The sequence below is a fragment of the Pleurodeles waltl genome, chromosome 4_2 (genome assembly GCF_031143425.1).
Source record: "Pleurodeles waltl isolate 20211129_DDA chromosome 4_2, aPleWal1.hap1.20221129, whole genome shotgun sequence".
Classification (NCBI taxonomy): Eukaryota; Metazoa; Chordata; class Amphibia; order Caudata; family Salamandridae; genus Pleurodeles; species Pleurodeles waltl.
The window spans coordinates 531719964-531745481 of NC_090443.1; the positions used below are offsets into that span (position 1 = coordinate 531719964).

General features: G+C 46.7%; 1 protein-coding gene across 4 annotated transcripts in view; it reads right to left on the reverse strand.

Annotated features, from left to right (window-relative positions):
• The window catches only part of DHX9 (DExH-box helicase 9), a 226517-nt gene that overhangs the window by 123102 nt on the left and 77897 nt on the right, over positions 1 to 25518 (reverse strand). For all 4 annotated transcript variants that reach the window (XM_069232052.1, XM_069232050.1, XM_069232051.1 and 1 more), the window contains 7 exons: positions 15439 to 15512; positions 15185 to 15337; positions 12448 to 12608; positions 10332 to 10443; positions 4980 to 5141; positions 4745 to 4872; positions 4178 to 4407 (listed from right to left, as the gene is read on the reverse strand). In XM_069232052.1, coding sequence (XP_069088153.1) covers positions 4178 to 4407; positions 4745 to 4872; positions 4980 to 5141; positions 10332 to 10443; positions 12448 to 12608; positions 15185 to 15337; positions 15439 to 15512 — 1020 coding nt within the window. The remainder of the gene's footprint in view (positions 1 to 4177; positions 4408 to 4744; positions 4873 to 4979; positions 5142 to 10331; positions 10444 to 12447; positions 12609 to 15184; positions 15338 to 15438; positions 15513 to 25518) is intronic.

The window sequence follows — 25518 nt, forward strand, 5'->3', positions numbered from 1 at the left end:
TCTTGTGCCAGATCAGGTACAGTACATGTAGGAAGTTGGCTCTGTATGAGCTATTTCAAAGTAAGGAATAGCATGCACAGAGTCCAAGGGTTCCCCTTAGAGGTAAAATAGTGGTAAAAATAGATAATACTAATGCTCTATTTTGTGGTAGTGTGGTCGAGCAGTAGGCTTATCCAAGGAGTAGTGTTAAGCATTTGTTGTACATACACATAGACAATAAATGAGGTACACACACTCAGAGACAAATCCAGCCAATAGGTTTTTATATAGAAAAATATCTTTTCTTAGTTTATTTTAAGAACCACAGGTTCAAATTTAACATGTAATATCTCATTCGAAAGGTATTGCAGGTAAGTACTTTAGGAACTTCAAATCATCAAAATTGCATGTATACTTTTCAAGTTATTGACAGATAGCTGTTTTAAAAGTGGACACTTAGTGCAATTTTCACAGTTCCTAGGGGAGGTAAGTATTTGTTAGTTTTACCAGGTAAGTAAGACACTTACAGGGTTCAGTTCTTGGTCCAAGGTAGCCCACCGTTGGGGGTTCAGAGCAACCCCAAAGTCACCACACCAGCAGCTCAGGGCCGGTCAGGTGCAGAGTTCAAAGTGGTGCCCAAAACACATAGGCTAGAATGGAGAGAAGGGGGTGCCCCGGTTCCGGTCTGTTTGCAGGTAAGTACCCGCGTCTTCGGAGGGCAGACCAGGGGGGTTTTGTAGGGCACCGGGGGGGACACAAGTCCACACAGAGATTTCACCCTCAGCAGCGCTGGGGCGGCCGGGTGCAGTGTAGGAACAGGCGTCGGGTTCGCAATGTTAGTCTATGAGAGATCTCGGGATCTCTTCAGCGCTGCAGGCAGGCAAGGGGGGGATTCCTCGGGGAAACCTCCACTTGGGCAAGGGAGAGGGACTCCTGGGGGTCACTTCTCCAGTGAAAGTCCGGTCCTTCAGGTCCTGGGGGCTGCGGGTGCAGGGTCTCTCCCAGGCGTCGGGACTTTAGGTTCAAAGAGTCGCGGTCAGGGGAAGCCTCGGGATTCCCTCTGCAGGCGGCGCTGTGGGGGCTCAGGGGGGACAGGTTTTGGTACTCACAGTATCAGAGTAGTCCTGGGGTCCCTCCTGAGGTGTCGGTTCTCCACCAGCCGAGTCGGGGTCGCCGGGTGCAGTGTTGCAAATCTCACGCTTCTTGCGGGGAGCTTGCAGGGTTCTTTAAAGCTGCTGGAAACAAAGTTGCAGCTTTTCTTGGAGCAGGTCCGCTGTCCTCGGGAGTTTCTTGTCTTTTCGAAGCAGGGGCAGTCCTCAGAGGATGTCGAGGTCGCTGGTCCCTTTGGAAGGCGTCGCTGGAGCAGGATCTTTGGAAGGCAGGAGACAGGCCGGTGAGTTTCTGGAGCCAAGGCAGTTGTCGTCTTCTGGTCTTCCTCTGCAGGGGTTTTTCAGCTAGGCAGTCCTTCTTCTTGTAGTTGCAGGAATCTAATTTTCTAGGGTTCAGGGTAGCCCTTAAATACTAATTTTAAGGGCGTGTTTAGGTCTGGGGGGTTAGTAGCCAATGGCTACTAGCCCTGAGGGTGGGTACACCCTCTTTGTGCCTCCTCCCAAGGGGAGGGGGTCACAATCCTAACCCTATTGGGGGAATCCTCCATCTGCAAGATGGAGGATTTCTAAAAGTTAGAGTCACCTCAGCTCAGGACACCTTAGGGGCTGTCCTGACTGGCCAGTGACTCCTCCTTGTTATTCTCATTATTTTCTCCGGCCTTGCCGCCAAAAGTGGGGCCTGGCCGGAGGGGGCGGGCAACTCCACTAGCTGGAGTGTCCTGCTGGGTTGGCACAAAGGAGGTGAGCCTTTGAGGCTCACCGCCAGGTGTGACAATTCCTGCCTGGGAGAGGTGTTAGCATCTCCACCCAGTGCAGGCTTTGTTACTGGCCTCAGAGTGACAAAGGCACTCTCCCCATGGGGCCAGCAACATGTCTCGGTTTGTGGCAGGCTGCTAAAACTAGTCAGCCTACACAGATAGTCGGTTAAGTTTCAGGGGGCACCTCTAAGGTGCCCTCTGGGGTGTATTTTACAATAAAATGTACACTGGCATCAGTGTGCATTTATTGTGCTGAGAAGTTTGATACCAAACTTCCCAGTTTTCAGTGTAGCCATTATGGTGCTGTGGAGTTCGTGTTTGACAGACTCCCAGACCATATACTCTTATGGCTACCCTGCACTTACAATGTCTAAGGTTTTGTTTAGACACTGTAGGGGCACAGTGCTCATGCACTGGTACCCTCACCTATGGTATAGTGCACCCTGCCTTAGGGCTGTAAGGCCTGCTAGAGGGGTGTCTTACCTATACTGCCTAGGCAGTGAGAGGCTGGCATGGCACCCTGAGGGGAGTGCCATGTCGACTTACTCATTTTGTTCTCACTAGCACACACAGGCTTGTAAGCAGTGTGTCTGTGCTGAGTGAGGGGTCTCTAGGGTGGCATAAGACATGCTGCAGCCCTTAGAGACCTTTCTTGGCATCAGGGCCCTTGGTACTAGAAGTACCAGTTACAAGGGACTTATCTGAATGCCAGGGTGTGCCAATTGTGGATACAATGGTACATTTTAGGTGAAGGAACACTGGTGCTGGGGCCTGGTTAGCAGGGTCCCAGCACACTTCTCAGTCAAGTCAGCATCAGTATCAGGCAAAAAGTGGGGGGTAACTGCAACAGGGAGCCATTTCTTTACAGTACATACTTCCATTAGAGTGCATCTGGCAGCATATTAATCACGCAAATTCTTAATGGACTCTTCAGAGTATTTCCATCGATAAAGTTGCCTCCATCAAAATGGCATTTTAACACAGTGCTGTCACAACTAATAAAAAACCCTTTTGAACCTATTCACAGGACAGATCAAGTTTTTAACAAAGAAGGTTGCATAGCTTCTACACTAACTTCCGCAAGAAGCGTGAGTGAGCTCCAGGCATTCATGAACAGAGACCCTTTTTTTTTGGTTGTTTTTTACACAATTCAAAAGATAATACTTATCCAAACTAATACGAAGTACATACCTAAAGTGCCAACAGATTTCAATCTCAAGGAACCAGTTGGGCTTAGAAATGTTTTCCCAAATCTGCAGACACCTGCTGAAAGAGCTTCACATACTTTTGATGTAAAGAGATGTTTAAAATTTTATTATTTGCAACATACAAAAACTCTTCAGGCTAACACTCTACAAGAGCAGTTTTGAGAACAGCGGTTCTGTTCACTGAAGTACCTATCGAGAGTATATGTTGAGCTGCAACCTGGAAAAACTATTTGTGGACTTTGAAAGAGACAGGCGTATCAAACACTGATTTACTTATAAATGTGTTGGTGAGTGCAAGGGACAGCTGCAAAGTTTTATGCATTTTCCCCTTGCAGTAGCAATATTACTGCCTTGTGCATTATGCCAGCGATATTCCCACATTGATATAGAGGATGGTGTTTTCTCTCTTTTAGGAGGCTTCCCCTGGCATTTCCTGCCCCCCTCCTTCACAGTCATCCATACCTTATTGTTTTACCTCTATGTGCCCTTTCTGCTCTTCTCTTTTAAACCTTTGGGGAAAGGTGGTATCTGCTGATAATGCTGCCCTTTCCCTGGGCATTTTGTTTCCTTTAACTTGTTTGAAATTTTTTTTTAAAAGCCACTTTAGACCCTCACTTTTTTCTACTGGAGTGTTTCTGGCATCTTTTACAATGCAGGTTCTCATAATGAGAAGCAGGAAGTGAAGCATCCAGCTTTGGTACTAAGATGGTTTAGAGTGAGCTTAAACAGTTATACACCTTAGAATGCTCTACTGGAATGCTGACTAATGCTTGGTTGAGGGGAAACAGAAGCTGGGAAGGAATTAAATAAGAGTCCGAAAACAATGGCAATACTTCCTGCTTTTTTCTTTACAACATACCCAACACAGAATTTCACTTTTGTCTTCTGCTTTTTTTGGTTTGCCGTTCCCTTTCTGTACCTTCTAAAGTATATTTTCGCAAGGGGATCTGCAGGAAGACAATTGTCCTTCACTGGGACTGGGCAGATTACGGTCAGGTTACCCAGGTATACATCACAAAAAGCACTTCTGGAATGTAGAGAAACAGGTGCCAGGCAGGACTGCGGAAAGACAGAGAATGAATCTGGAGCACACCTAATAACGCCAATACCTCCGGCCACTCACCTTCTCTCCAAAAACAAAGAAAGGAGATGGATATTTTGGGTCCTGGCTGGTAAATGGGCAATTAACAGAAGACTTGTGGATTAAAGCATTTCTCCCCTCCGTTGTAAGAATTTTTCTTTTCTCCTTGTGGTAACACACATTTGGGTAGACACCAAAGGCCAGCAGAGAAATAACCACATCCAGCTTGTTGTCAGGCCCAGAGTTGTTGAAAATTTGTGTCATCAAGCACTCTGGAAAAATAAGAGGAGAAATTGAACCATTTTTTCATATGAGGAATAGTACAAACCAACTGTTCAGAATGATAAAGACCCGCAGAATTTAAACAATGTGTCTGACACATTAAGGTGACAATCACAGGATTCATAACCACAAAAGGGAGCAGCATCTATTGGACAGGAATCCCTCTCTACTTAACCGTAATTTCAAGTGTACTTGGAATAAGACCCGATTCCAGGCAAACAGGCCTACAAAAAAAAAAAAAAGTGGATTCCATAGGAGGTCCACACTTGGGTTTTTGTTACAATGAGCAGCAGTTTAAGCCATTATCTATTTCAGATGAACACTCACCTTCTGGAAAGCCTGCATTAACCAGAATATCTTTCAGTTGTACTTTGGCTTCCCAAGTCATCCGAAGTGTTGCCATGTTGAGTCGTTTGTGCTCACAGAATCTCATTTCTGCATCTTCACCACCCATTCTGTGAAAATTACATTAAAAGCATTGCTTGTTAGGGGAAAACTTTTGTCCAAACCCTAAAACAGTAAATGTTATCATGGCTCCATTGGCCTGTTCAGTTTGCCATACCTTGCATCATCCCAAGCTTGGAAGACCGAAAGCAGGGCGACATGGTCAGAGAATCTGTTCCCTGAAAAATTCCTGTGGACATAACCGAGTCGCTTGCCATCACTGACAAAAGGCTCTGGAAAGCATGTGGCAGCAGAGATGGTACACACCGCGTCACCCACACTAGCAAGATTGAAAGAAGCATAAGGTCCAGTTTTAACATTGCAGTAAAATTAACATTAAAAGCACAATTTCCAAATTACTTTTTTATTGTCGCCCACAAAGCACAGTAAGGATTATAATCAAGTACTCTCCTGCTCCCTCGTGTAGCACTGCCCACCATAAATCGATGCTCAGAGCCAATGCATCAACTCTGGACTCGAACAAAATGAGTATGCCACAGGGTGTATGACGGAGGGGTTACCTTGTAAGACTCACAACAGTGGCCGTCAGTAGGTATTGTATCAATACGTCCAAAATTGAATATTGCAGTTTTAGTATTTAATCTAAAGAAATATTTTCTAATGCTTGAAGAATACAAGTCGATTGATAGCCACTTGTAGGCAATATACTTAACACACAGAGATAAGCCTGTCTCTTCTGTAACATTTACAACCATGTTTCATTAACAATCACATATGAAGGCAGAAGTGGCAACTTTAATTTTTTGCTTTACTTTTGTAAAGACACTTATCCATCCAGCTGAAATGGAAGAATTTACATCAAGTTCTATAGAGACTATACCAAATAACAGAACAGTGCGGTTGTGCCAAGGCTCAAGGTGAACAAAGCATAAGCACTGCTGCCTCCAAGTAATGACCTTCTCCACACCAGGCCGTCTAACACCTGTCAGGAGATGTCTGAGGTTACACCTTACTCAGCTGAAGGGAAATAACCTCCTATCAGTGGCTATCAACATAGTTGCCAACGGTTATTACTTAGAATTTCACAGCACACAACCCAACATGTCCACATGTTAAGGAATACCGCTAACTCTTGGAGGAGGTACAAGCTTTATGAAAAGGAGACACCAAACTGGTTTCATACAGTCTAAAGAAAGTGTATTCCCTATACTTTCTGGTGCTCACGTAAGACAAAATATTGAGGCCTATAACGTGCTGTGACCTCTCAACCACTACACAACAATTATTTCAAAATGATCAATAAGATGTCATTTCAATGCTACAAGTAGGGAACTAATATGGCAGCCTTTGACCACAATTACACCTACTTCCTGTAGGAAGCTGGCTCTTTATATAGTGGACAAAAAGAGGTACACTGTGCAAAGAGTCTAGGCAAACCCCAAAATTTTCAAAGCGGCACAAATGATCTTTTGTGGTAGTGTGAGCAAGCAGTTAGGCATATCTGAGGTTAGTGCTAAGCATATAAAGCACACACATAGGCTTTAAGTGAGAAACACTGAATAAAGAAATCAGACACCAATTTATCAATAAATAAAAAACCCACAAACTTTCATAAAACATGAGGAAAGACATAGGGACACTACCAACGCTACTGGTAAGTACACCGTGGGCAAACTCAAGGTGGGCTTCATCTCTGGAGGGCCTGGAAATCACATCACCACCGTTGGTCGGGCTAGGGGGCTTGGGTGTAGTGTCCAGCGCTGGGTTTTGGAAATCCTAGTCCTCATAATTCTTTCCTGAGTTGCCTGCAGGTGCGGATAAGCAGCTCCTCTGCTCCAAGGGAGTTCGTGGTGATTTGTGAAGCACTGGCAGCTCTCCTGGTTTCTTGGAGGCTGCAGCAGCAGGGCAGCTTAGTTGCCCCTCGAGGGTCAGGTGCAGCAGGCAGGCTTGGTGCCAAGTAAGTCATGCTCCTCAGTTCTCTGCTTCAGCAGTCTTCTTGTCAACTCCTTTTGTGTCCAGCAAACATCTGTTTTCCTGGAAATAGGGGATACCCTAAATACTCAATTTAGGGGGGGTGAACGGAAGGAAGGGTAGTTAGTAGCCAATGGGCTACCTTACACTTGTATTCACTACACTCCCTAGATGACCACTTGCTTTGAGGGAGTGAGCACCACCTTGTCCCAGAATCACTAGTTCCACCAGACACAAGATGGTGGAATTCCCAAGGCTATGTTCATTTCACACTGGGCACCCTAGGGGTGTGCCCAGTATAGAAAGTTAACACAACAACCACCTAGTGTTTTTACTGAAAAGTCTACAAAATCAACCCAGGACGGACTGTTTTCTGAGTCTCCCTAAACCAGATTCTTTATTCCTCAGTGGAGAGTCCAAAGCCCCCAATCAGGGTTCCCTTCATGAGATGAAAGGACTCCGCATCTGTCTCATCAAATACCAGGAATCTATCCCTGCACTTGCCTGAAAACAGCTCCCAGAGTAGAGAGCCCCCATAATTTATGTTGTTTCCGTATTCTACAAGCCCTCTCAAAGGCCGAGAACCATTTAGTGATACCATCACCTTCTTCATATTTGGGGACTGTAAGGAAATGCCTCCTTGGCATGGTTACCCCCTGACTTTTTGCCTTTGCTGATGCTAAGTTTTGATTTGAAAGTGTGCTGAGGCCTGCTAACCAGGCCCAAGCACCAGTGTTCTTTCCCTAACCTGTACTTTTGTTTCCACAATTGGCACACCCTGGCATCCAGGTAAGTCCCTTGTAACTGGTACCCCTGGTACCAAGTGCCCTGATGCCAGGGAAGGTCTCTAAGGGCTGCAGCATGTCTTATGCCACCCTGGGGACCCCTCACTCAGCACAGACACACTGCTTGCCAGCTTGAGTGTGCTAGTGGGGATAAAACGACTAAGTCGACATGGCACTCCCCTCACGGTGCCATGCCAACCTCACACTGCCTATGCAGTATAGATAAGTCACCCCTCTAGCAGGCCTTACAGCCCTAAGGCAGGGTGCACTATACCACAGGTGAGGGCATAGGTACAGGAGCACTATGCCCTTACAGTGTCTAAGCAAAACCTTAGACATTGTAAGTGCAGGGTAGCCATAAGAGTATATGGTCTGGGAGTCTGTCATGCACGAACTCCACAGCACCATAATGGCTACACTGAAAACTGTGGCGTTTGGTATCAAACTTCTCAGCACAATAAATGCACACTGATGCCAGTGTACATTTTATTGTAACATACACCCCAGAGGGCACCTTAGAGGTGCCCCCTGAAACCTTAACTGACTATCCATGTAGGCGGACTGGTTTTAGCAGCCTGCCACACTCCAGACATGTTGCTGGCCACATGGGGAGAGTGCCTTTGTCACTCTGTGGCTAGTAACAAAGCCTGTACTGGGTGGAGGTGCTTCACACCTCCCCTTGCAGGAACTGTAACACCTGGCGGTGAGCCTCAAAGGCTTACCCCCTTTGTTACAGCAGCCCAGGGCACTCCAGCTAGTGGAGTTGCCCGCCCCCTCCGGCCACGGCCCCACTTTTGGCGGCAAGGCCGGAGGAGATAATGAGAAAAACAAGGAGTCGTCACTGGCCAGTCAGGACAGCCCCTAAGGTGTCCTGAGCTGAGGTGACTGACTTTTAGAAATCCTCCATCTTGCAGATGGAGGATTCCCCCAATAGGGATAGGAATGTGCCCCCCCTCCCCTCAGGGAGGAGGCACAAAGAAGGTGTAGCCACCCTCCGGGCTAGTAGCCATTGGCTACTAACCCCCCAGACCTAAACACACCCCTAAATTCAGTATTTAGGGGCTCCCCAGACGGAGACACCAACTGCTTTGGCCCCAGCTCTACCGGCCTGTCTCCCCACTTCTAAAGACACTGCTCCAGCGACGCTTTCCACAGGGACCAGCGACCTCTGAAGCCTCAGAGGACTGCCCTGCATCTAGAAGGACCAAGAACTCCCTTGCCCAGGTGGTGGTTACCCCGAGGAGCCCCCCCATTGCCTGCATCGCTTAAGAGACCCCTTGGTCTCCCATTGGAAACCCAACGTGTGTTTGCACACTGCACCCGGCCGCCCCCGTGCTGCTGAGGGTGTACTTTCTGTGCTAACTTAAACCCCCTCCCCGGTGCCCTACAAAACCCCCCTGGTCTGCCCTCCGAAGACGCGGGTACTTACCTGCTGGCAGACTGGAACCAGGACACCCCCTTCTCTCCATTGAAGCCTATGCGTTTTGGGCACCACTTTGAACTCTGCACCTGACCGGCCCTGAGCTGCTGGTGTGGTAACTTTGGGGTTGCTCTGAATCCCCAACGGTGGGCTACCTTGGACCCAAACTTGAACCCCGTAGGTGGTTTACTTACCTACAAAAACTAACAAATACTTACCTCCCCTAGGAACTGTGAAAATTGCACTGTCTAGTTTTAAAATAGCTATATGTGATTTATTTGAAAAATATATATGCTATTGTGATTATTCAAAGTTCCTAAAGTACTTACCTGCAATACCTTTCATTTGAAGTATTACATATAAAATATTTAAAATAAACTAAGAAAAGATAATTTTCTATACAAAAACCTATTGGCCTGGAATTGTCTTGGAGTGTGTGTTCCTCATTTATTGCTTGTGTGTGTGTACAACAAATGCTTAACACTACCCTCTGATAAGCCTACTGCTCGACCACACTACCACAAAATAGAGCATTAGTATTATCTCTTTTTGCCACTATCTTACCTCTGGGAAATCATGCCAGAGAAAAAGCACAACTCTGATAAATCGTACTTAAAAAATGACCCAGACATCTCCCAGTACTGCTTGGAAGTCTCATTAGGGGAATGTGTTGTATTTTTCAGATTATGCACCGTGTGTGTCAACAACAGGACGTCACCAAGTGCAAATGTTAACTGCAACAATTTTACTGCTTATAGTGCTATAGATTCACACATGCTGCTCAACATGTGAGCAGACTGCAATATGTAGGTGCTACTTACACAGTTCTTTATTTTATTATAAAGTGTTTCTCAGACATCATAGTGCTCCGCAATTCTACACTAACATTTACTAAGGAGGAAAAATACAATCTGAGCCATAGTCTCTCCTGGTGCATTGTGGTTGTCATGGGAGGTACTATAGCCCCCCCCCTCAAACCTGAAACACCTTCAATGAAAAACAACTTGCAACAATAAAGCCCCCCCCCCATTAGATGGCAGGAGTGTGCACAGCATGAGGCTCTATAGCTCTACAAGCTGCAACGATTGCGACAGGCAAGAAATGTTTTCTTAATCCCTGGAACCTAAAAATGGAGACTCTGAAAAACAAAAATCAAATATCCCCTTTCCAGTACTAATTGGAGGGATCGGTTTGAAGCTAGTACCCAACAGATGCCTCCAACTGAAAGTTTCTTACTCGTTAGGACCAAGTGGAGGGCCCTATGGCTTTGAAGGCCCGAGTAGGTCTTTGCACCAGTAAGATGCCTTAAGGATGCAATTAAGTTCATACTTACTACAGGATACAGCCCATGATCATCATTTTGCCAAGGCGAGGCTCAATAGGCAATTTTGCAAGTATCCTGCCAAGGGGCGTCAGTTCGTCATTTGTGTCCAAAGCGTCGAGGTCTGAAAAGGAAAATTAGTTCATTATTCAAAACCTAAGGCCTATTCACAAGGCTTCACCCATCCATGAAAAGAACACAACAGTGTAAGTAAAATACTCCTTACATGAAATATAATGCATGTATGGCACTGATGTGAACAGCTTTGATCTAAACGTTTTTGCTATGTAATGTTGTATTCCTAAGTGTAACAGGCAGGTCAGTCTAGAAGCCAGGATCTGCAGGCAGCACATGCCAAAGTATTTTGTTTCGACTAACAGAAAAAGCAATAGCTAAGACAACCTTAAGTAGTGCCTTTGATCACACAGGTATTGGTACATCATGTGGTAGAAGTGGGACGTGCCAGAGTCAGCCTGCATTTACCACCAACATTACAAATGTTATTTAACTGCATAGGCTATAATAGTTTGTCAATGTTGTTTAAGTCGATTTGTGAAAAAGTCATCATTTTCCAAAGTTGGCTTAGGATGCAGCTACAGAGCCATCAGCACCCTGTTTGAATATTTACCAAGCTTCCAATTCAATGGTGCATACTGATTTTTTTATTTATTAATGCACTCCAAAGGTGTGTGTGTCCGTTTCTGTTCAAAGCCCAGACACGGATCAAACCATTTCTGCAAGGCTCTCCCTCCAGAAAGGACAGTAATTAACTACGCCGAGCCCTGGCAATATTACTCTGCTGGAAGAGCAGAGGGCCTGAACCAGCCATCTGATCTATTGCAGGAAACAGTTTGATGGGGTGCAAAGGTTAAATATTGCATAGGTATCTTGGAACACGAATGAAGCAACTGGAAACACACCGGCACTACAAACAAGTTTTAGGAATCTTCCAGAACAGCATGGTTATCCTACAATGTGCTCTGGTATCGGTCTTTAAAGCCATCAAATTCCTAGAGGCTGAAAAAAACTCCCAAGGAGGGGGAACTGGGATCAAAACCAGCCAGGGTTGGTTTTCCAGGGGAGGGAGTAGGAAGTTTCAGAGTAGCGCACACAAAGGCAGAGAGAGCCCATCATTTTGATGGGCCACTAGAATAAATAGAGGATGGCTTTGCATCTGCAGCACACAAGAATACAACATGCTTTGAAGAAGATTGGAGGACGATGAACCTGCTGTCAGTATCTGCCTGAGGAAAAGGACTTGAGACTACCCAGCATTCCCCTTATGCCCAAGACTTGAAGGTGCGTTTCAAGGAGCGCATCAGCTGGCCTCCTGTGACTCCAGGGAAGAAGGAAAAAAAGAAAAAAAAAAAAATAGACAAGCGGTGCATAGTTACAGGAAGGACAGCAGAAACTGGGAAATGTTGAGCCTGCTTTCCATTGCGGTCTGTACCCTGGTATCCATGAAGCTAACCTTTGCAGGGTTGTGAACTTTAGTTATGGCCATGAGGAAGATACCCCGCAACCTGCATTTGGGTCAATTGAAAGTACCAATCTGAAAGGAAACTAGCCCAATTTTTGCTGGCCTTTGTGAATGAGAATGGTTTCAAGCAATGGTTCTTATCTCTGGTATTAGAGTGGCCTCAAGTTGTCAATTTTGGCAATGCAAACAAACACATTTTTGACATTTACATTCCCGTTCCTTAGGGCATTGGGGGAACATTTTAACGATTGTCGGATCCATTTTGTTTTGGTCTTAATTTATTCAGTAATGTGTATTATTTTTACACAACTGGTTTAGGGATTTTATTCACTTTTCTTAAGTTCAATATTAGTTTGGTTAAATGAGTAACATTTTGCTGAGGAAAAGCCTCCCGTCACTGCTACTCCGGGTAACCCTAGGTTTTCCCATTCAAAGGGTTGACACACAAAGCAGGCCAAAAAGAGCACTGGCAACTTAAGCCACAGTGCACAACGGGTTTAGCAGTGTCAACTTCTTCCACTATTCAGTTTTGCCATTCACACAGTGGACTAACATTTCCTGCAGGAAACTCCTGCATGTCCTTGTAACATTTCCCCAGCCCATCCACTCTCCACTCATCCCATTACAATCTCCTTCCCTCCTCATTACCTCTCAGTGTGTGCTCCGCTTCAATGACAGCATCCAGTGGTGGTGGCTCGATGGCTTTGGACAGGAAGTTTCCAATTCCTCCTAGGCGCAGCAGCTTGATGCTCAAAGCGACTTCATGCAGCGGAGTACGGAAAATCTCTGGGGTCAGGTGAGTCTCCAGCCTACACACCGCAAAAGGAAGGAAGATGGCGATTGTCAACAATAGTTTGAAAAACTGCTCAAGTATATGCTTCTTAGTCATGAAACAGGAAGAACCCAAATGTCATTCCTGCACAAATAGTAAACAAATCACCTCACCTGGGAGTGACCAGTTCGGTGGCCGTAGGTATAGTTAAGCACATACATGGTGTAGACTGAGTTGTGGAGTTATTTTCGGGATTTCATTTCATACCATTCTCTAAATTAAGCCCTGGTTCAAGGCCTTCAATTCTTCCATGCCCTGGAATGTCCATCCAGCCTGGGTGAGGAGGCCACACCTCTGCCCAGAGCAGGTCTTTGTCTCAGGCTCTCAAGAGCGCTGGCTCTCTCCTTCGGAAGCCAGGAACGAGTTTGTGGTGGCTGAACTGGTCAGGACCAATCATTCAAAACACTAGTAGTTGGTAGGTTTTTCAGGAGGCACCTGTAAGGTGCCCTCTGTGCTTTTATTTTTTTTAATAAATCTATCACTGGGGTCTGTGAGTGTTCATTATTCTGAGATGATTGATACCAAACATCCAGGGATTCAGAGACACCATCATGTAGCTGGGGAACTCGTAATGACCAGTGTCCAGCATATGCATTTACAATGACTTCCCTGTTCACTTACTATGTCTCAGAATCGACAGACTTAGCAGGGGCATACCTGTTTATGCATATCTGTCCTCACATGTAATATAAGGCATCCTGCCTTAGGGCTGTAAGGCCTGCTACAGGGGTGACTTACATATACAGCATGCAGTGTTCCGGGGACATGGCACATAGGGTGTGTGCGAGGTCGTGTTTTCAATGTTGGGAGCACTGTGTCATGTAGCCTGCAGTGGCAGTCTGCATAAGGTTAGATATGAAGCACAACTTGTGCCACTTAAGAGTAACCCAGCACCGAGGGGCCCTCTTCAATACCCATGGCCTAGATACCAGGAGTACCATTTACGAGGGACTTATATGGCCCTTCAAAGTTGCATTGAAAAACTAGACAAAAAAGGTGTTTGGCTGGGTAAGGGTACTGCAACCAGGACCCAATTCCCTACAGGTACATAAAAATATTTGCACGAAATGCAGTCTGATTGCTCATGGTTAAAATGTAGATTTTTTTAAAGCACTTATTTTATCTTAAACACTACTTTGCAGAGCCTGTTTTTACTGTGTAATACATTTTTTAAATAATGACATTCACAATGCTTTCTATCACAAGCTGGGGCCCTCCTAGCACTATCAATAAACAAATCACTATTCCTCACTGCAACAATTATAATTTAATTATGTGGCGCTGGATGGGGACACATACGTACCCAATCCCCTCATATGCTCTCCCCCATCCCAATAAGTTTGAGGCGTGCGCGTTATTTTATATGCAGTAATCTGAAGGTGCATAAAATAAAGTACAGGTGGTCTTTAAAATGGAGCGTTCCTGAAGATATGTGGCGCCAGACACCTTCTGTGCTGCTTTTACTTTACTCCAGTAAATGTGTAAATAAATGCTGAGGCTATTTATTATTTTTGGGAATTTTAAGGGTCAGCCAAGTATGGAGCAGCCAAGTGCTGCTGTTCACCATGGTGCCACATGTAAAAAGGTCATGAGGACAATAAGCGGCCCCAGGACAGTACAATAAGTACTCTCTAGAAGAAAATATGAGATACTCTATACAATAAAGTTTAGTTAATAGTATCTCATGCAGCTGGACAAGGACCAACATCCAGAGCGATTGACTGGCTGTTAAATGAAAAACAAAATATGGTTTTGAGATTGTTGAGTCAAAAGGTCAGACCTCAACTATTGAAAAGTAGTGGCAGGACCCAAAGAATGCTGTGCATAAACTATCGCTCTTAAACATCACCAATCTTATGCAGTTTATGCAAGGATGAATGGGCCTTAATTTCTCCCAGGTGACGTGAGACAGATTAACTTTTACTTCAAGATATTGCTGCTAAAGGGGATTCCACCAATTATTAAATAACTGCGCACTTTCCACCCCTCCCTCCCCCCAAACACATGGCTAATAAATGCTGCATGGTGGTTTTGCTTAATAAATAAAGTGAAATCTATGAATGTCACTTGTCACAAGACACCTATTCTTATGACTTGGTGTCTACTAGATGATGGTCAAATATGTCTTAAAAAGTAAAGTCACAGCAAAATGAACAGGGAGTATTTTCTTTTTCACATCACGCCCCTCCCAATATTACCCTCATGGAAACGTTATTATAAAGGTCTTGAAATTATTTAATAAGCCTTATAATCTGATGTTCAACCTGGTCCATTCCAGATCAATATGGACTCTCTCAGTGATGACAGATCGGAGACTACTGCAGGAATGGCTTCCAAGTTGGGGAGATCCTCCTTTCACCGGACAAAGGAAATTACTTAGACATGGTGGATTTGGCTTTTGTTGTGGCATTCACTAGATGGGTTATGGTCGACTACTATAAACCTAAGACCTGAAAGAATATTCACTTCTCTGAAAGGTAGGAAAACTGTAGCATAACAAGACAATGATGCCTGCTTTCACTTCTTATTCATTTTACCTTCTCCTACACTCACCTCTCAAACCGAGCCTGACTGCACAGGTGAAAGCAGAATCCAGCCCGTACTCGGCCAGCCCGGCCTTTACGCTGCTCCAAGTTGGTCTTCGAAGCCCAAACTGTTGCATAGTTGGTCATGTTATTGTGAGAGGTGAAGAGCTTAACCTTCTGTCTGTGATAAACAGAGATCAAATACATGAAAGATAGCAAGAAAACAAACAAAATGCCTTATGTGATTGGCAAATGTTAGAAGGAGCAACAACATGAACTTACTTGCAAGAGTCAATAACATAAACTACATCGTTGATGGTGATGCTGGTCTCTGCAATGTTGGTTGACAGTATCACCTGCCAAAAGAAGTGAATGGTGATCTTAATCTTCACACAAAAAAGCCTAAACTAAAAATCAGCAAACTGCCATCCAAAACACGGGTAGAATACAAAATTAATTACTTACCTGTAAGTCCAGTTCTCCAGCGTTATCTTTCACAAATTCACCTATTTGAATCATTCCCCGTAGTCAAGCTGGGACTCGCTGGTAAGTTTAAATAGAAGTAAAGAGTGTTAAAATGTCTACAGAACTTAAACAACAGTGTTGGTTTCAAATGAGGTGGATGTGCTATTAGACAATCTTATCTTCAACCAATGAGGTGGAAGTGCTATGACCAACAGACAGTTTGAGCTGGCTTATGTGGAGGATTTAGTCTATTTGAAACTGGTAAAGGTCCCACAGGTGACAGTCTCTCTACTCCTCCCAAAGGCCACAATGGTGGAGATGAAATAGCACAAGGTGTAGGTAGAGTACATAATAACTGAATGTGGCTGGGAAGCAGGGAGTTTAGCAGGTGAACACTGTAGAACTCAAGTTACAGGTGATCAACTAATTCTCTCCAGAACTGAATGTTTCATATATACACAACCTTGAATCAGATTATTAAATCAGAATGTAACAGTTCTAACAAAGCGAGAAGCAGACACAGCTTTCCTGAAATAGGTTGCAAAGGACTGCCTGTCCCACCTCGCTCACATTCAGGTAGCAGTACTTTGTGAACATATCCCTGCTCTTCCAGTTAGCTGCACGGCAGAGTAGAGTACAGTAGTCATCACCATGCTCCTGGGGGAATATAGCCTACCTCTTTCCTTAAGCAGACACCTCTTTGGGGTGGCAGAGGGCCGTGCATGCTGAGAGCCAACAGGCCCCTTCCTGGCCGTCAAAGAATTGGCACAATAAACATATGCCCTTTGCTTTACTCATATAAAATGTAAAGCACCTGCGATAATGGTCTTTCGGCTGATGTAGCAGGATTTACAAAGAGGGAGCACAGTATGACCAGATCATTCAGACAAAGGTACTTAAGCCATGAATTTAGTATTAGTCCATAAGATGAATCATTAGTAAAAGAGACAGGCAGGGTTCTTTCACTATAAATGCTTACTTCTCTCCCAGCCATCTCCCAAGAGATGGACTTTAGATGCGCTTTATGGATTAGCTTGAAGGGAGGTGTAAGGAAATGCCTCCTTGCCATGGTTACCCCCTGACTTTTTGCCTTTGCTGATGCTAGGTTTTGATTTGAAAGTGTGCTGAGGCCTGCTAACCAGGCCCCAGCACCAGTGTTCTTTCCCTAACCTGTACTTTTGTTTCCACAATTGGCACACCCTGGCATCCAGGTAAGTCCCTTGTAACTGGTACCCCTGGTACCGAGGGCCCTGATGCCAGGGAAGGTCTCTAAGGGCTGCAGCATGTCTTATGCCACCCTGGGGACCCCTCACTCAGCACAGACCCACTGCTTGCCAGCTTGTGTGCGCTAGTGAGGACAAAACGACTAAGTCGACATGGCACTCCCCTCAGGGTGCCATGCCAACCTCACACTGCCTATGCAGTATAGATAAGTCACCCCTCTAGCAGGCCTTACAGCCCTAAGGCAGGGTGCACTATACCATAGGTGAGGGCACATGTGCATGAGCACTGTGGCCCTACAGTGTCTAAGCAAAACCTTAGACATTGTAAGTGCAGGGTAGCCATAAGAGTATATGGTCTGGGAGTCTGTCATGCACGAACTCCACAGAACCATAATGGCTACACTGAAATCTGAAGTTTGGTATCAAACTTCTCAGCACAATAAATGCACACTGATGCCAGTGTACATTTTATTGTAACATACACCCCAGAGGGCACCTTAGAGGTGCCCCCTGAAACCTTAACCGACTATCCGTGTAGGCTGACTAGTTTTAGCAGCCTGCCACACACCAGACATGTTGCTGACCACATGGTCAGATGAATCTCTCAACAAGGCCATTAGTTTGTGGATGGTAGGGTGTAGTGAATTTATAAGTCACTCCACACTCATTCCACATGTGTTTCAGGTATGCTGACATGAAGTTGGTACCTCTGTCAGACACCACCTCCTTAGGAAAACCCACTCTGGTAAAAATACCAATGAGGGCCTTGGCTACTGCAGGGGCAGTAGTCGACCTAAGGGGAATAGCTTCAGGGTATCTAGTAGCATGATCCACTACTACTAGTATGTACATATTCCCTGAGGCTGTGGGAGGTTCAAGTGGACCCACTATGTCGACACCCACTCTTTCAAAGGGGACCCCCACCACTGGAAGTTGAATGAGGGGGGCCTTTGGGTGTCCACCTGTCTTACCACTGGCTTGACAGGTGGTACAGGAGACACAAAACTCCTTGACTTTCTGGGACATGTTGGGCCAGTAGAAGTGGTTGACTAGTCTCTCCCACGTCTTGGTTTGTCCCAAATGCCCAGCAAGAGGAATATCATGGACTAAGGTCAGTATGAACTCCCTAAACTCCTGAGGCACTACCACTCTCCTAGTGGCACCAGGTTTGGGATCTCTTGCCTCAGCGTACAGGAGTCCATCTTCCCAATAGACCCTATGTGTTCCAGTTTTCTTGCCATTGGACTCTTCAGCAGCTTGCTGCCTAAGGCCTTCAAGAGAGGGACCGGTTTCTTGCCCCTTACACAACTGCTCCCTTGAGGGTCCCCCTGGGCCTAGGAGCTCAACCTGATAAGGTTGTAACTCCATAGGCTCAGTTCCCTCAGAAGGCAGAACTTCTTCCTGAGGAGAGAGGTTCTCTTTTTGTTGTTGTGTTGCAGCTGGTTTCCCAGTTGTCTTTCCTTTCCTCTTGGTAGGCTGGGCCCTTTTTCCAGGCTCCAGCTCTACTTTTTCACCCTGAGCCTTGCACTGTGCCCTTGTCTTGACTCACACCAGTTCAGAGATACCCAGCATGGCTGCATTGGTTTTCAGTTCTACGTCAGCCCATGCTGAGGACTCCAGTTCATTTCCAAGCAGTCTACTGGGATATTTGAGGAAACCACCACCTGTTTCAGGCCATTGACCCCTCCCCACTCTAAAGTTCCCATAGCCATGGGATGTACTTTAGTCTGATTGTCAGCGTTGGTGACTGGATAAGTTTGTCCAGCCAGGTATTACAAGGGGAAACCAGTTGCTATGTCACCATGGTGACACTGGCACCTGTATCCCTCAGGCCTTCTACACTTGTCCCATTAATTAAGAGCTGCTGCCTGTATTTTTGCATGTTAGGAGGCCAGGCAGCCAGTGTGGCTAAATCCACCCCACCCTCAGAGACTAATGTAGCTTCAGTGTGACACCTGATTTGCTCTGGGCACACTGTTGATCCCACTTGGAGACTAACCATTCCAGTGTTAGCTGGAGTGGAGTTGGAAGTGGTACTTTTCTTTGGACAGGCCTTGTCTCCAGTTTGGTGTCCAGGCTCATTACAGCTACGACACCAGGCCTTTTTGGGATCAAAGTTTTTACCCTTGTACCCAAAACTGTTTTGTAAAGAGGCTCTGGGCCCACCCTCCTGTGCAGGTTTTTGGGGGCCTGAAGAAGACTCTTTACTATTTTTGTTTTTAAATTTCTCAACACTCTTCCCCTGGGGAGGCTTTGTGACCCCTTTCTTTTGGTCACCCCCTGTGTAAGTCTTGGTCACCGTAGTCTTGACCCAATGGTCCGCCTTCTTTCCCAATTCTTGGGGAGAAATTGGTCCTAGGTCTACCAGATGCGGATGCAGTTTATCATTTGAACAATTACTCAATAGGTGTTCTTTCACAAATAAATTGTACAGCCCATCATAATCATTTACACTACTGCCTTGAATCCAACCATCCAGTGTTTTCACCGAGTAGTCCACAAAATCAACCCAGGTCTGGCTCGAGCTTTGAGCCCCCCGGAGTCTAATTCTGTACTCCTCAGTGGAGAATCCAAAGCCCTCAATCAGGGTAGCCTTCATGAGGTCATAAGATTCTGTATCTTTTCCAGAGAGTGTGAGGAGTCTATCCCTACACTTTCCAGTGAACATTTCCCAAAGGAGAGCACCCCAGTGAGATCTGTTTACTTTTCTGGTTGCACAAGCCCTCTCAAAAGCTGTGAACCATTTGGTGATGTCATCACCATCTTCATATTTAGTCACAATCCCTTTAGGGATTTTCAACATGTCAGGAGAATCTCTGACCCTATTTAAGTTGCTGCCACCATTGATGGGACCTAGGCCCATCTCTTGTCTTTCCCTTTCTATGGCTAGGATCTGTCTCTCCAAAGCCAATCTTTTGGCCATCCTGTTGTTTGGAGGGTCTTAAGCCAATTGGAATTTTCCTTATTTTGCAGAGAGACCTTAGCTCCCTCATCTTAAGATGGAGGTAAGGTGTGAGGTCGAGTTCCACCACATACTCATCTGCACCAGGCATTATGTTTCTAAAAGTTGGAATACTTTTTAAGAATCTAAAACTAGTTCTAGAACCTAATTCAAACTTTCACAAAACTTTTAAACTCTAAAAGAAATGCTAACAGGGACTAACAAGGCCCTAGCAGGACTTTTAAGAATTTTGAAAAATAGTTCAAATTGCAAAAATCTATTTCTAATGACAGTTTTTGGAATTTGTCGTGTGATCAGGTATTGGCTGAGTAGTCCAGCAAATGCAAAGTCTTGTACCCCACCGCTGATCCACCAATGTAGGAAGTTGGCTCTGTATGCACTATTTCAAAACATGGAATAGTATGCACAGAGTCCAAGGGTTCCCCTTAGAGGTAAGATAGTGGCAAAAAGAGATAATACTAATGCTCTATTTTGTGGTAGTGTGGTCGAGCAGTAGGCTTATCAACGGAGTAGTGTTAAGCATTTGTTGCACACACACAAGCAATAAATGAGGAACACACACTGAGACAATTCCAGGCCAATAGGTTTTTGTATAGAAAAATATATTTTCTTAGTTTATTTTAAGAACCACAGGTTCAAATTTTACATGTAATACTTCAAATGAAAGGTATTGCAGGTAAGTACTTTAGGAACTTTGAATAAACACAATAGCATATATACTTTTCAAATAAATCACATATAGCTATTTTAAAACTAGACACTTAGTGCAATTGTCACAGTTCCTAGGGGAGGTAAGTATTTGTTAGTTTTTGTAGGTAATTAAACCACCTACGGGGTTCAAGTTTGGGTCCAAGGTAGCCCACCGTTGGGGGTTCAGAGCAACCCCAAAGTTACCACACCAGCAGCTCAGGGCCAGTCAGGTGCAGAGGTCAAAGAGGTGCCCAAAACACATAGGCTTCAATGGAGAAGGGGGTGCCCCGGTTCCAGTCTGCCAGCAGGTAAGTACCCGCGTCTTCATAGGGCAGACCAAGGGGGTTTTGTAGGGCACCGGGGGGGGGGGGGGGGGGGGGGGGGACACAAGTTAGCACAGAAAGTACACCCTCAGCAGCACGGGGGTGGCCGGGTGCAGTGTGCAAACACACGTCTGGTTTCCAATGTAGATCAGTGGGAGACCAAGGGGTCTCTTCAGCGATGCAGGCAAGTGGGAGGGCTCCTCGGAGTAGCCACCACCTGGGCAAGGAAGAGGGCCTCCTGGGGGTCACTCTTGCACTGGAGTTCCGATCCTTCAGGTCCTGGGGGCTGCGGGTGCAGTGTCCCTACCAGGCGTCTGGTTCTGAGAAGCAGGCAGTCGCGGTCAGGGGGAGCCTCGGGATTCCCTTTGCAGGCGTCGCTGTGGGGGCTCAGGGGGGTCAACTCTGGCTACTCACGGTCTCGCAGTCGCCGGGGAGTCCTCCCTGAAGTGTTTGTTCTCCACAAGTCGAGCCGGGGGCGTCGAGTGCAGAGTGTCAAGTCTCACGCTTCCGGCGGGAAACGCAAGTTGTTTCAAAGTTGCTTCTTTGTAGGAAAGTCGCAGTCTTGGGTGAACAGAGCCGCTGTCCTCAGGAGTTCTTGGTCCTTCTTGGCCAGATCTGGCATTCAGAGGTCGCTGGTCCCTGGGGAGAGCGTCGCTGGAGCAGTGTCTTTAGAAGGGGGGAGACAGGCCGGTAGAGCTGGGGCCAAAGCAGTTGGTGTCTCCGTCTTCTCTGCAGGGTTTTTCAGCTTAGCAGTCTTCTTCTTAGGTTGCAGGAATCTGAGTTCCTAGGTTCAGGGGAGCCCCTAAATACAGAATGTAGGGGTGTGTTTAGGTCAGGGAGGGCAGTAGCCAATGGCTACACCCTCTTTGTGCCTCCTCCCAAGGGGAGGGGGTCACATTCCTATCCCTATTGGGGGAATCTTCCATCTGCAAGATGGAGGATTTCTAAAAGTCAGAGTCACCTCAGCTCAGGTTGCCTTAGGGGCTTTCCTGACTGGCCAGTGACTCCTCCTTGTTTTTCTCATTGTAGGAAGTTGGCTCTGTATGTGCTATTTCAAAGTAAGGAATAGCATGCACAGAGTCCAAGGGTTCCCCTTAGAGGTAAAATAGTGGTAAAAATAGATAATACTAATGCTCTATTTTGTGGTAGTGTGGTCGAGCAGTAGGCTTATCCAAGGAGTAGTGTTAAGCATTTGTTGTACATACACATAGACAATAAATGAGGTACACACACTCAGAGACAAATCCAGCCAATAGGTTTTTATATAGAAAAATATCTTTTCTTAGTTTATTTTAAGAACCACAGGTTCAAATTCTACATGTAATATCTCATTCGAAAGGTATTGCAGGTAAGTACTTTAGGAACTTTAAATCATCAAAATTGCATGTATACTTTTCAAGTTATTCACAAATAGCTGTTTTAAAAGTGGACACTTAGTGCAATTTTCACAGTTCCTAGGGGAGGTAAGTATTTGTTAGTTTTACCAGGTAAGTAAGACACTTACAGGGTTCAGTTCTTGGTCCAAGGTAGCCCACCGTTGGGGGTTCAGAGCAACCCCAAAGTCACCACACCAGCAGCTCAGGGCCGGTCAGGTGCAGAGTTCAAAGTGGTGCCCAAAACACATAGGCTAGAATGGAGAGAAGGGGGTGCCCCGGTTCCGGTCTGCTTGCAGGTAAGTACCCGCGTCTTCGGAGGGCAGACCAGGGGGGTTTTGTAGGGCACCGGGGGGGACACAAGTCCACACAGAAATTTCACCCTCAGCGGCGCGGGGGCGGCCGGGTGCAGTGTAGAAACAAGCGTCGGGTTCGCAATGTTAGTCTATGAGAGATCTCGGGATCTCTTCAGCGCTGCAGGCAGGCAAGGGGGGGGTTCCTCGGGGAAACCTCCACTTGGGCAAGGGAGAGGGACTCCTGGGGGTCGCTTCTCCAGTGAAAGTCCGGTCCTTCAGGTCCTGGGGGCTGCGGGTGCAGGGTCTCTCCCAGGCGTCGGGACTTTAGATTCAAAGAGTCGCGGTCAGGGGAAGCCTCGGGATTCCCTCTGCAGGCGGCGCTGTGGGGGCTCAGGGGGGACAGGTTTTGGTACTCACGGTATCAGAGTAGTCCTGGGGTCCCTCCTGAGGTGTTGGATCGCCACCAGCCGAGTCGGGGTCGCCGGGTGCAGTGTTGCAAGTCTCACGCTTCTTGCGGGGAGCTTGCAGAGTTCTTTAAAGCTGCTGGAAACAAAGTTGCAGCCTTTCTTGGAGCAGGTCCGCTGTCCTCGGGAGTTTCTTGTCTTTTCGAAGCAGGGGCAGTCCTCAGAGGATGTCGAGGTCGCTGGTCCCTTTGGAAGGCGTCGCTGGAGCAGGATCTTTGGAAGGCAGGAGACAGGCCGGTGAGTTTCTGGAGCCAAGGCAGTTGTCGTCTTCTGGTCTTCCGCTGCAGGGGTTTCAGCTAGGCAGTCCTTCTTCTTGTAGTTGCAGGAATCTAATTTTCTAGGGTTCAGGGTAGCCCTTAAATACTAAATTTAAGGGCGTGTTTAGGTCTGGGGGGTTAGTAGCCAATGGCTACTAGCCCTGAGGGTGGGTACACCCTCTTTGTGCCTCCTCCCAAGGGGAGGGGGTCACAATCCTAACCCTATTGGGGGAATCCTCCATCTGCAAGATGGAGGATTTCTAAAAGTTAGAGTCACCTCAGCTCAGGACACCTTAGGGGCTGTCCTGACTGGCCAGTGACTCCTCCTTGTTATTCTCATTATTTTCTCCGGCCTTGCCGCCAAAAGTGGGGCCTGGCCGGAGGGGGCGGGCAACTCCACTAGCTGGAGTGTCCTGCTGGGTTGGCACAAAGGAGGTGAGCCTTTGAGGCTCACCGCCAGGTGTGACAATTCCTGCCTGGGAGAGGTGTTAGCATCTCCACCCAGTGCAGGCTTTGTTACTGGCCTCAGAGTGACAAAGGCACTCTCCCCATGGGGCCAGCAACATGTCTCGGTTTGTGGCAGGCTGCTAGAACTAGTCAGCCTACACAGATAGTCGGTTAAGTTTCAGGGGGCACCTCTAAGGTGCCCTCTGTGGTGTATTTTACAATAAAATGTACACTGGCATCAGTGTGCATTTATTGTGCTGAGAAGTTTGATACCAAACTTCCCAGTTTTCAGTGTAGCCATTATGGTGCTGTGGAGTTCGTGTTTGACAGACTCCCAGACCATATACTCTTATGGCTACCCTGCACTTACAATGTCTAAGGTTTTGTTTAGACACTGTAGGGGTACCATGCTCATGCATTGGTACCCTCACCTATGGTATAGTGCACCCTGCCTTAGGGCTGTAAGGCCTGCTAGAGGGGTGTCTTACCTATACTGCATAGGCAGTGAGAGGCTGGCATGGCACCCTGAGGGGAGTGCCATGTCGACTTACTCGTTTTGTCCTCACTAGCACACACAAGCTGGTAAGCAGTGTGTCTGTGCTGAGTGAGAGGTCTCCAGGGTGGCATAAGACATGCTGCAGCCCTTAGAGACCTTCCTTGGCATCAGGGCCCTTGGTACTAGAAGTACCAGTTACAAGGGACTTATCTGGATGCCAGGGTCTGCCAATTGTGGATACAAAAGTACAGGTTAGGGAAAGAACACTGGTGCTGGGGCCTGGTTAGCAGGCCTCAGCACACTTTCAATTGTAAACATAGCATCAGCAAAGGCAAAAAGTCAGGGGGCAACCATGCCAAGGAGGCATTTCCTTACACTCATTATCTCCTCCGGCCTTGCCGCCAAAAGTGGGGCCGTGGCCGGAGGGGGCGGTCAACTCCACTAGCTGGAATGCCCTGGGGTGCTGTAACAAAGGGGGTGAGCCTTTGACGCTCACCGCCAGGTGTTACAGTTCCTGCAAGGGGGAGGTGATAGGCATCTCCACCCAGTACAGGCTTTGTTACTAGCCACAGAGTGACAAAGGCACTCTCCCCATGTGGCCAGCAACATGTCTCGAGTGTGGCAGGCTGCTAAAACCAGTCAGCCTACACGGGTAGTTGGTTAAGGTTTCAGGGGGCACCTTTAAGGTGCCCTCTGGGGTGTATGTTACAATAAAATGTACACTGGCATCAGTGTGCATTTATTGTGCTGAGAAGTTTGATACCAAACTTCAGTTTTCAGTGTAGCCATTATGGTGCTGTGGAGTTCGTGTTTGACAGACTCCCAGACCATATACTCTTATGGCTACCCTGCACTTACAATGTCTAAGGTTTTGCTTAGACACTGTAGGGGCACAGTGCTCATGCACTGGTGCCCTCACCTATGGTATAGTGCATCCTGCCTTAGGGCTCTAAGGCCTGCTAGAGGGGTGACTTATCTATACTGCATAGGCAGTGTGAGGTTGCCATGGCACCCTGAGGGGAGTGCCATGTCGACTTACTCGTTTTGTCCTCACCAGCACACACAAGCTGGCAAGCAGTGTGTCTGTGCTGAGAGAGGGGTCCCAAGGGTGGCATAAGATATGCTGCAGCCCTTAGAGACCTTCCCTGGCATCAGGGCCCTTGGTACCAGGGGTACCAGTTACAAGGGACTTACCTGGATGCCAGGGTGTGCCAATTGTGAAAACAAAAAGTACAGGTTAGGGAAAGAACACTGGTGCTGGTGCCTGGTTAGCAGGCCTCAGCTCACTTTCAAATCAAAACGTAGCATCAGCAAAGACAAAAAGTCAGGGGGTAACCATGCCAAGGAGGCATTTCCTTACACAACC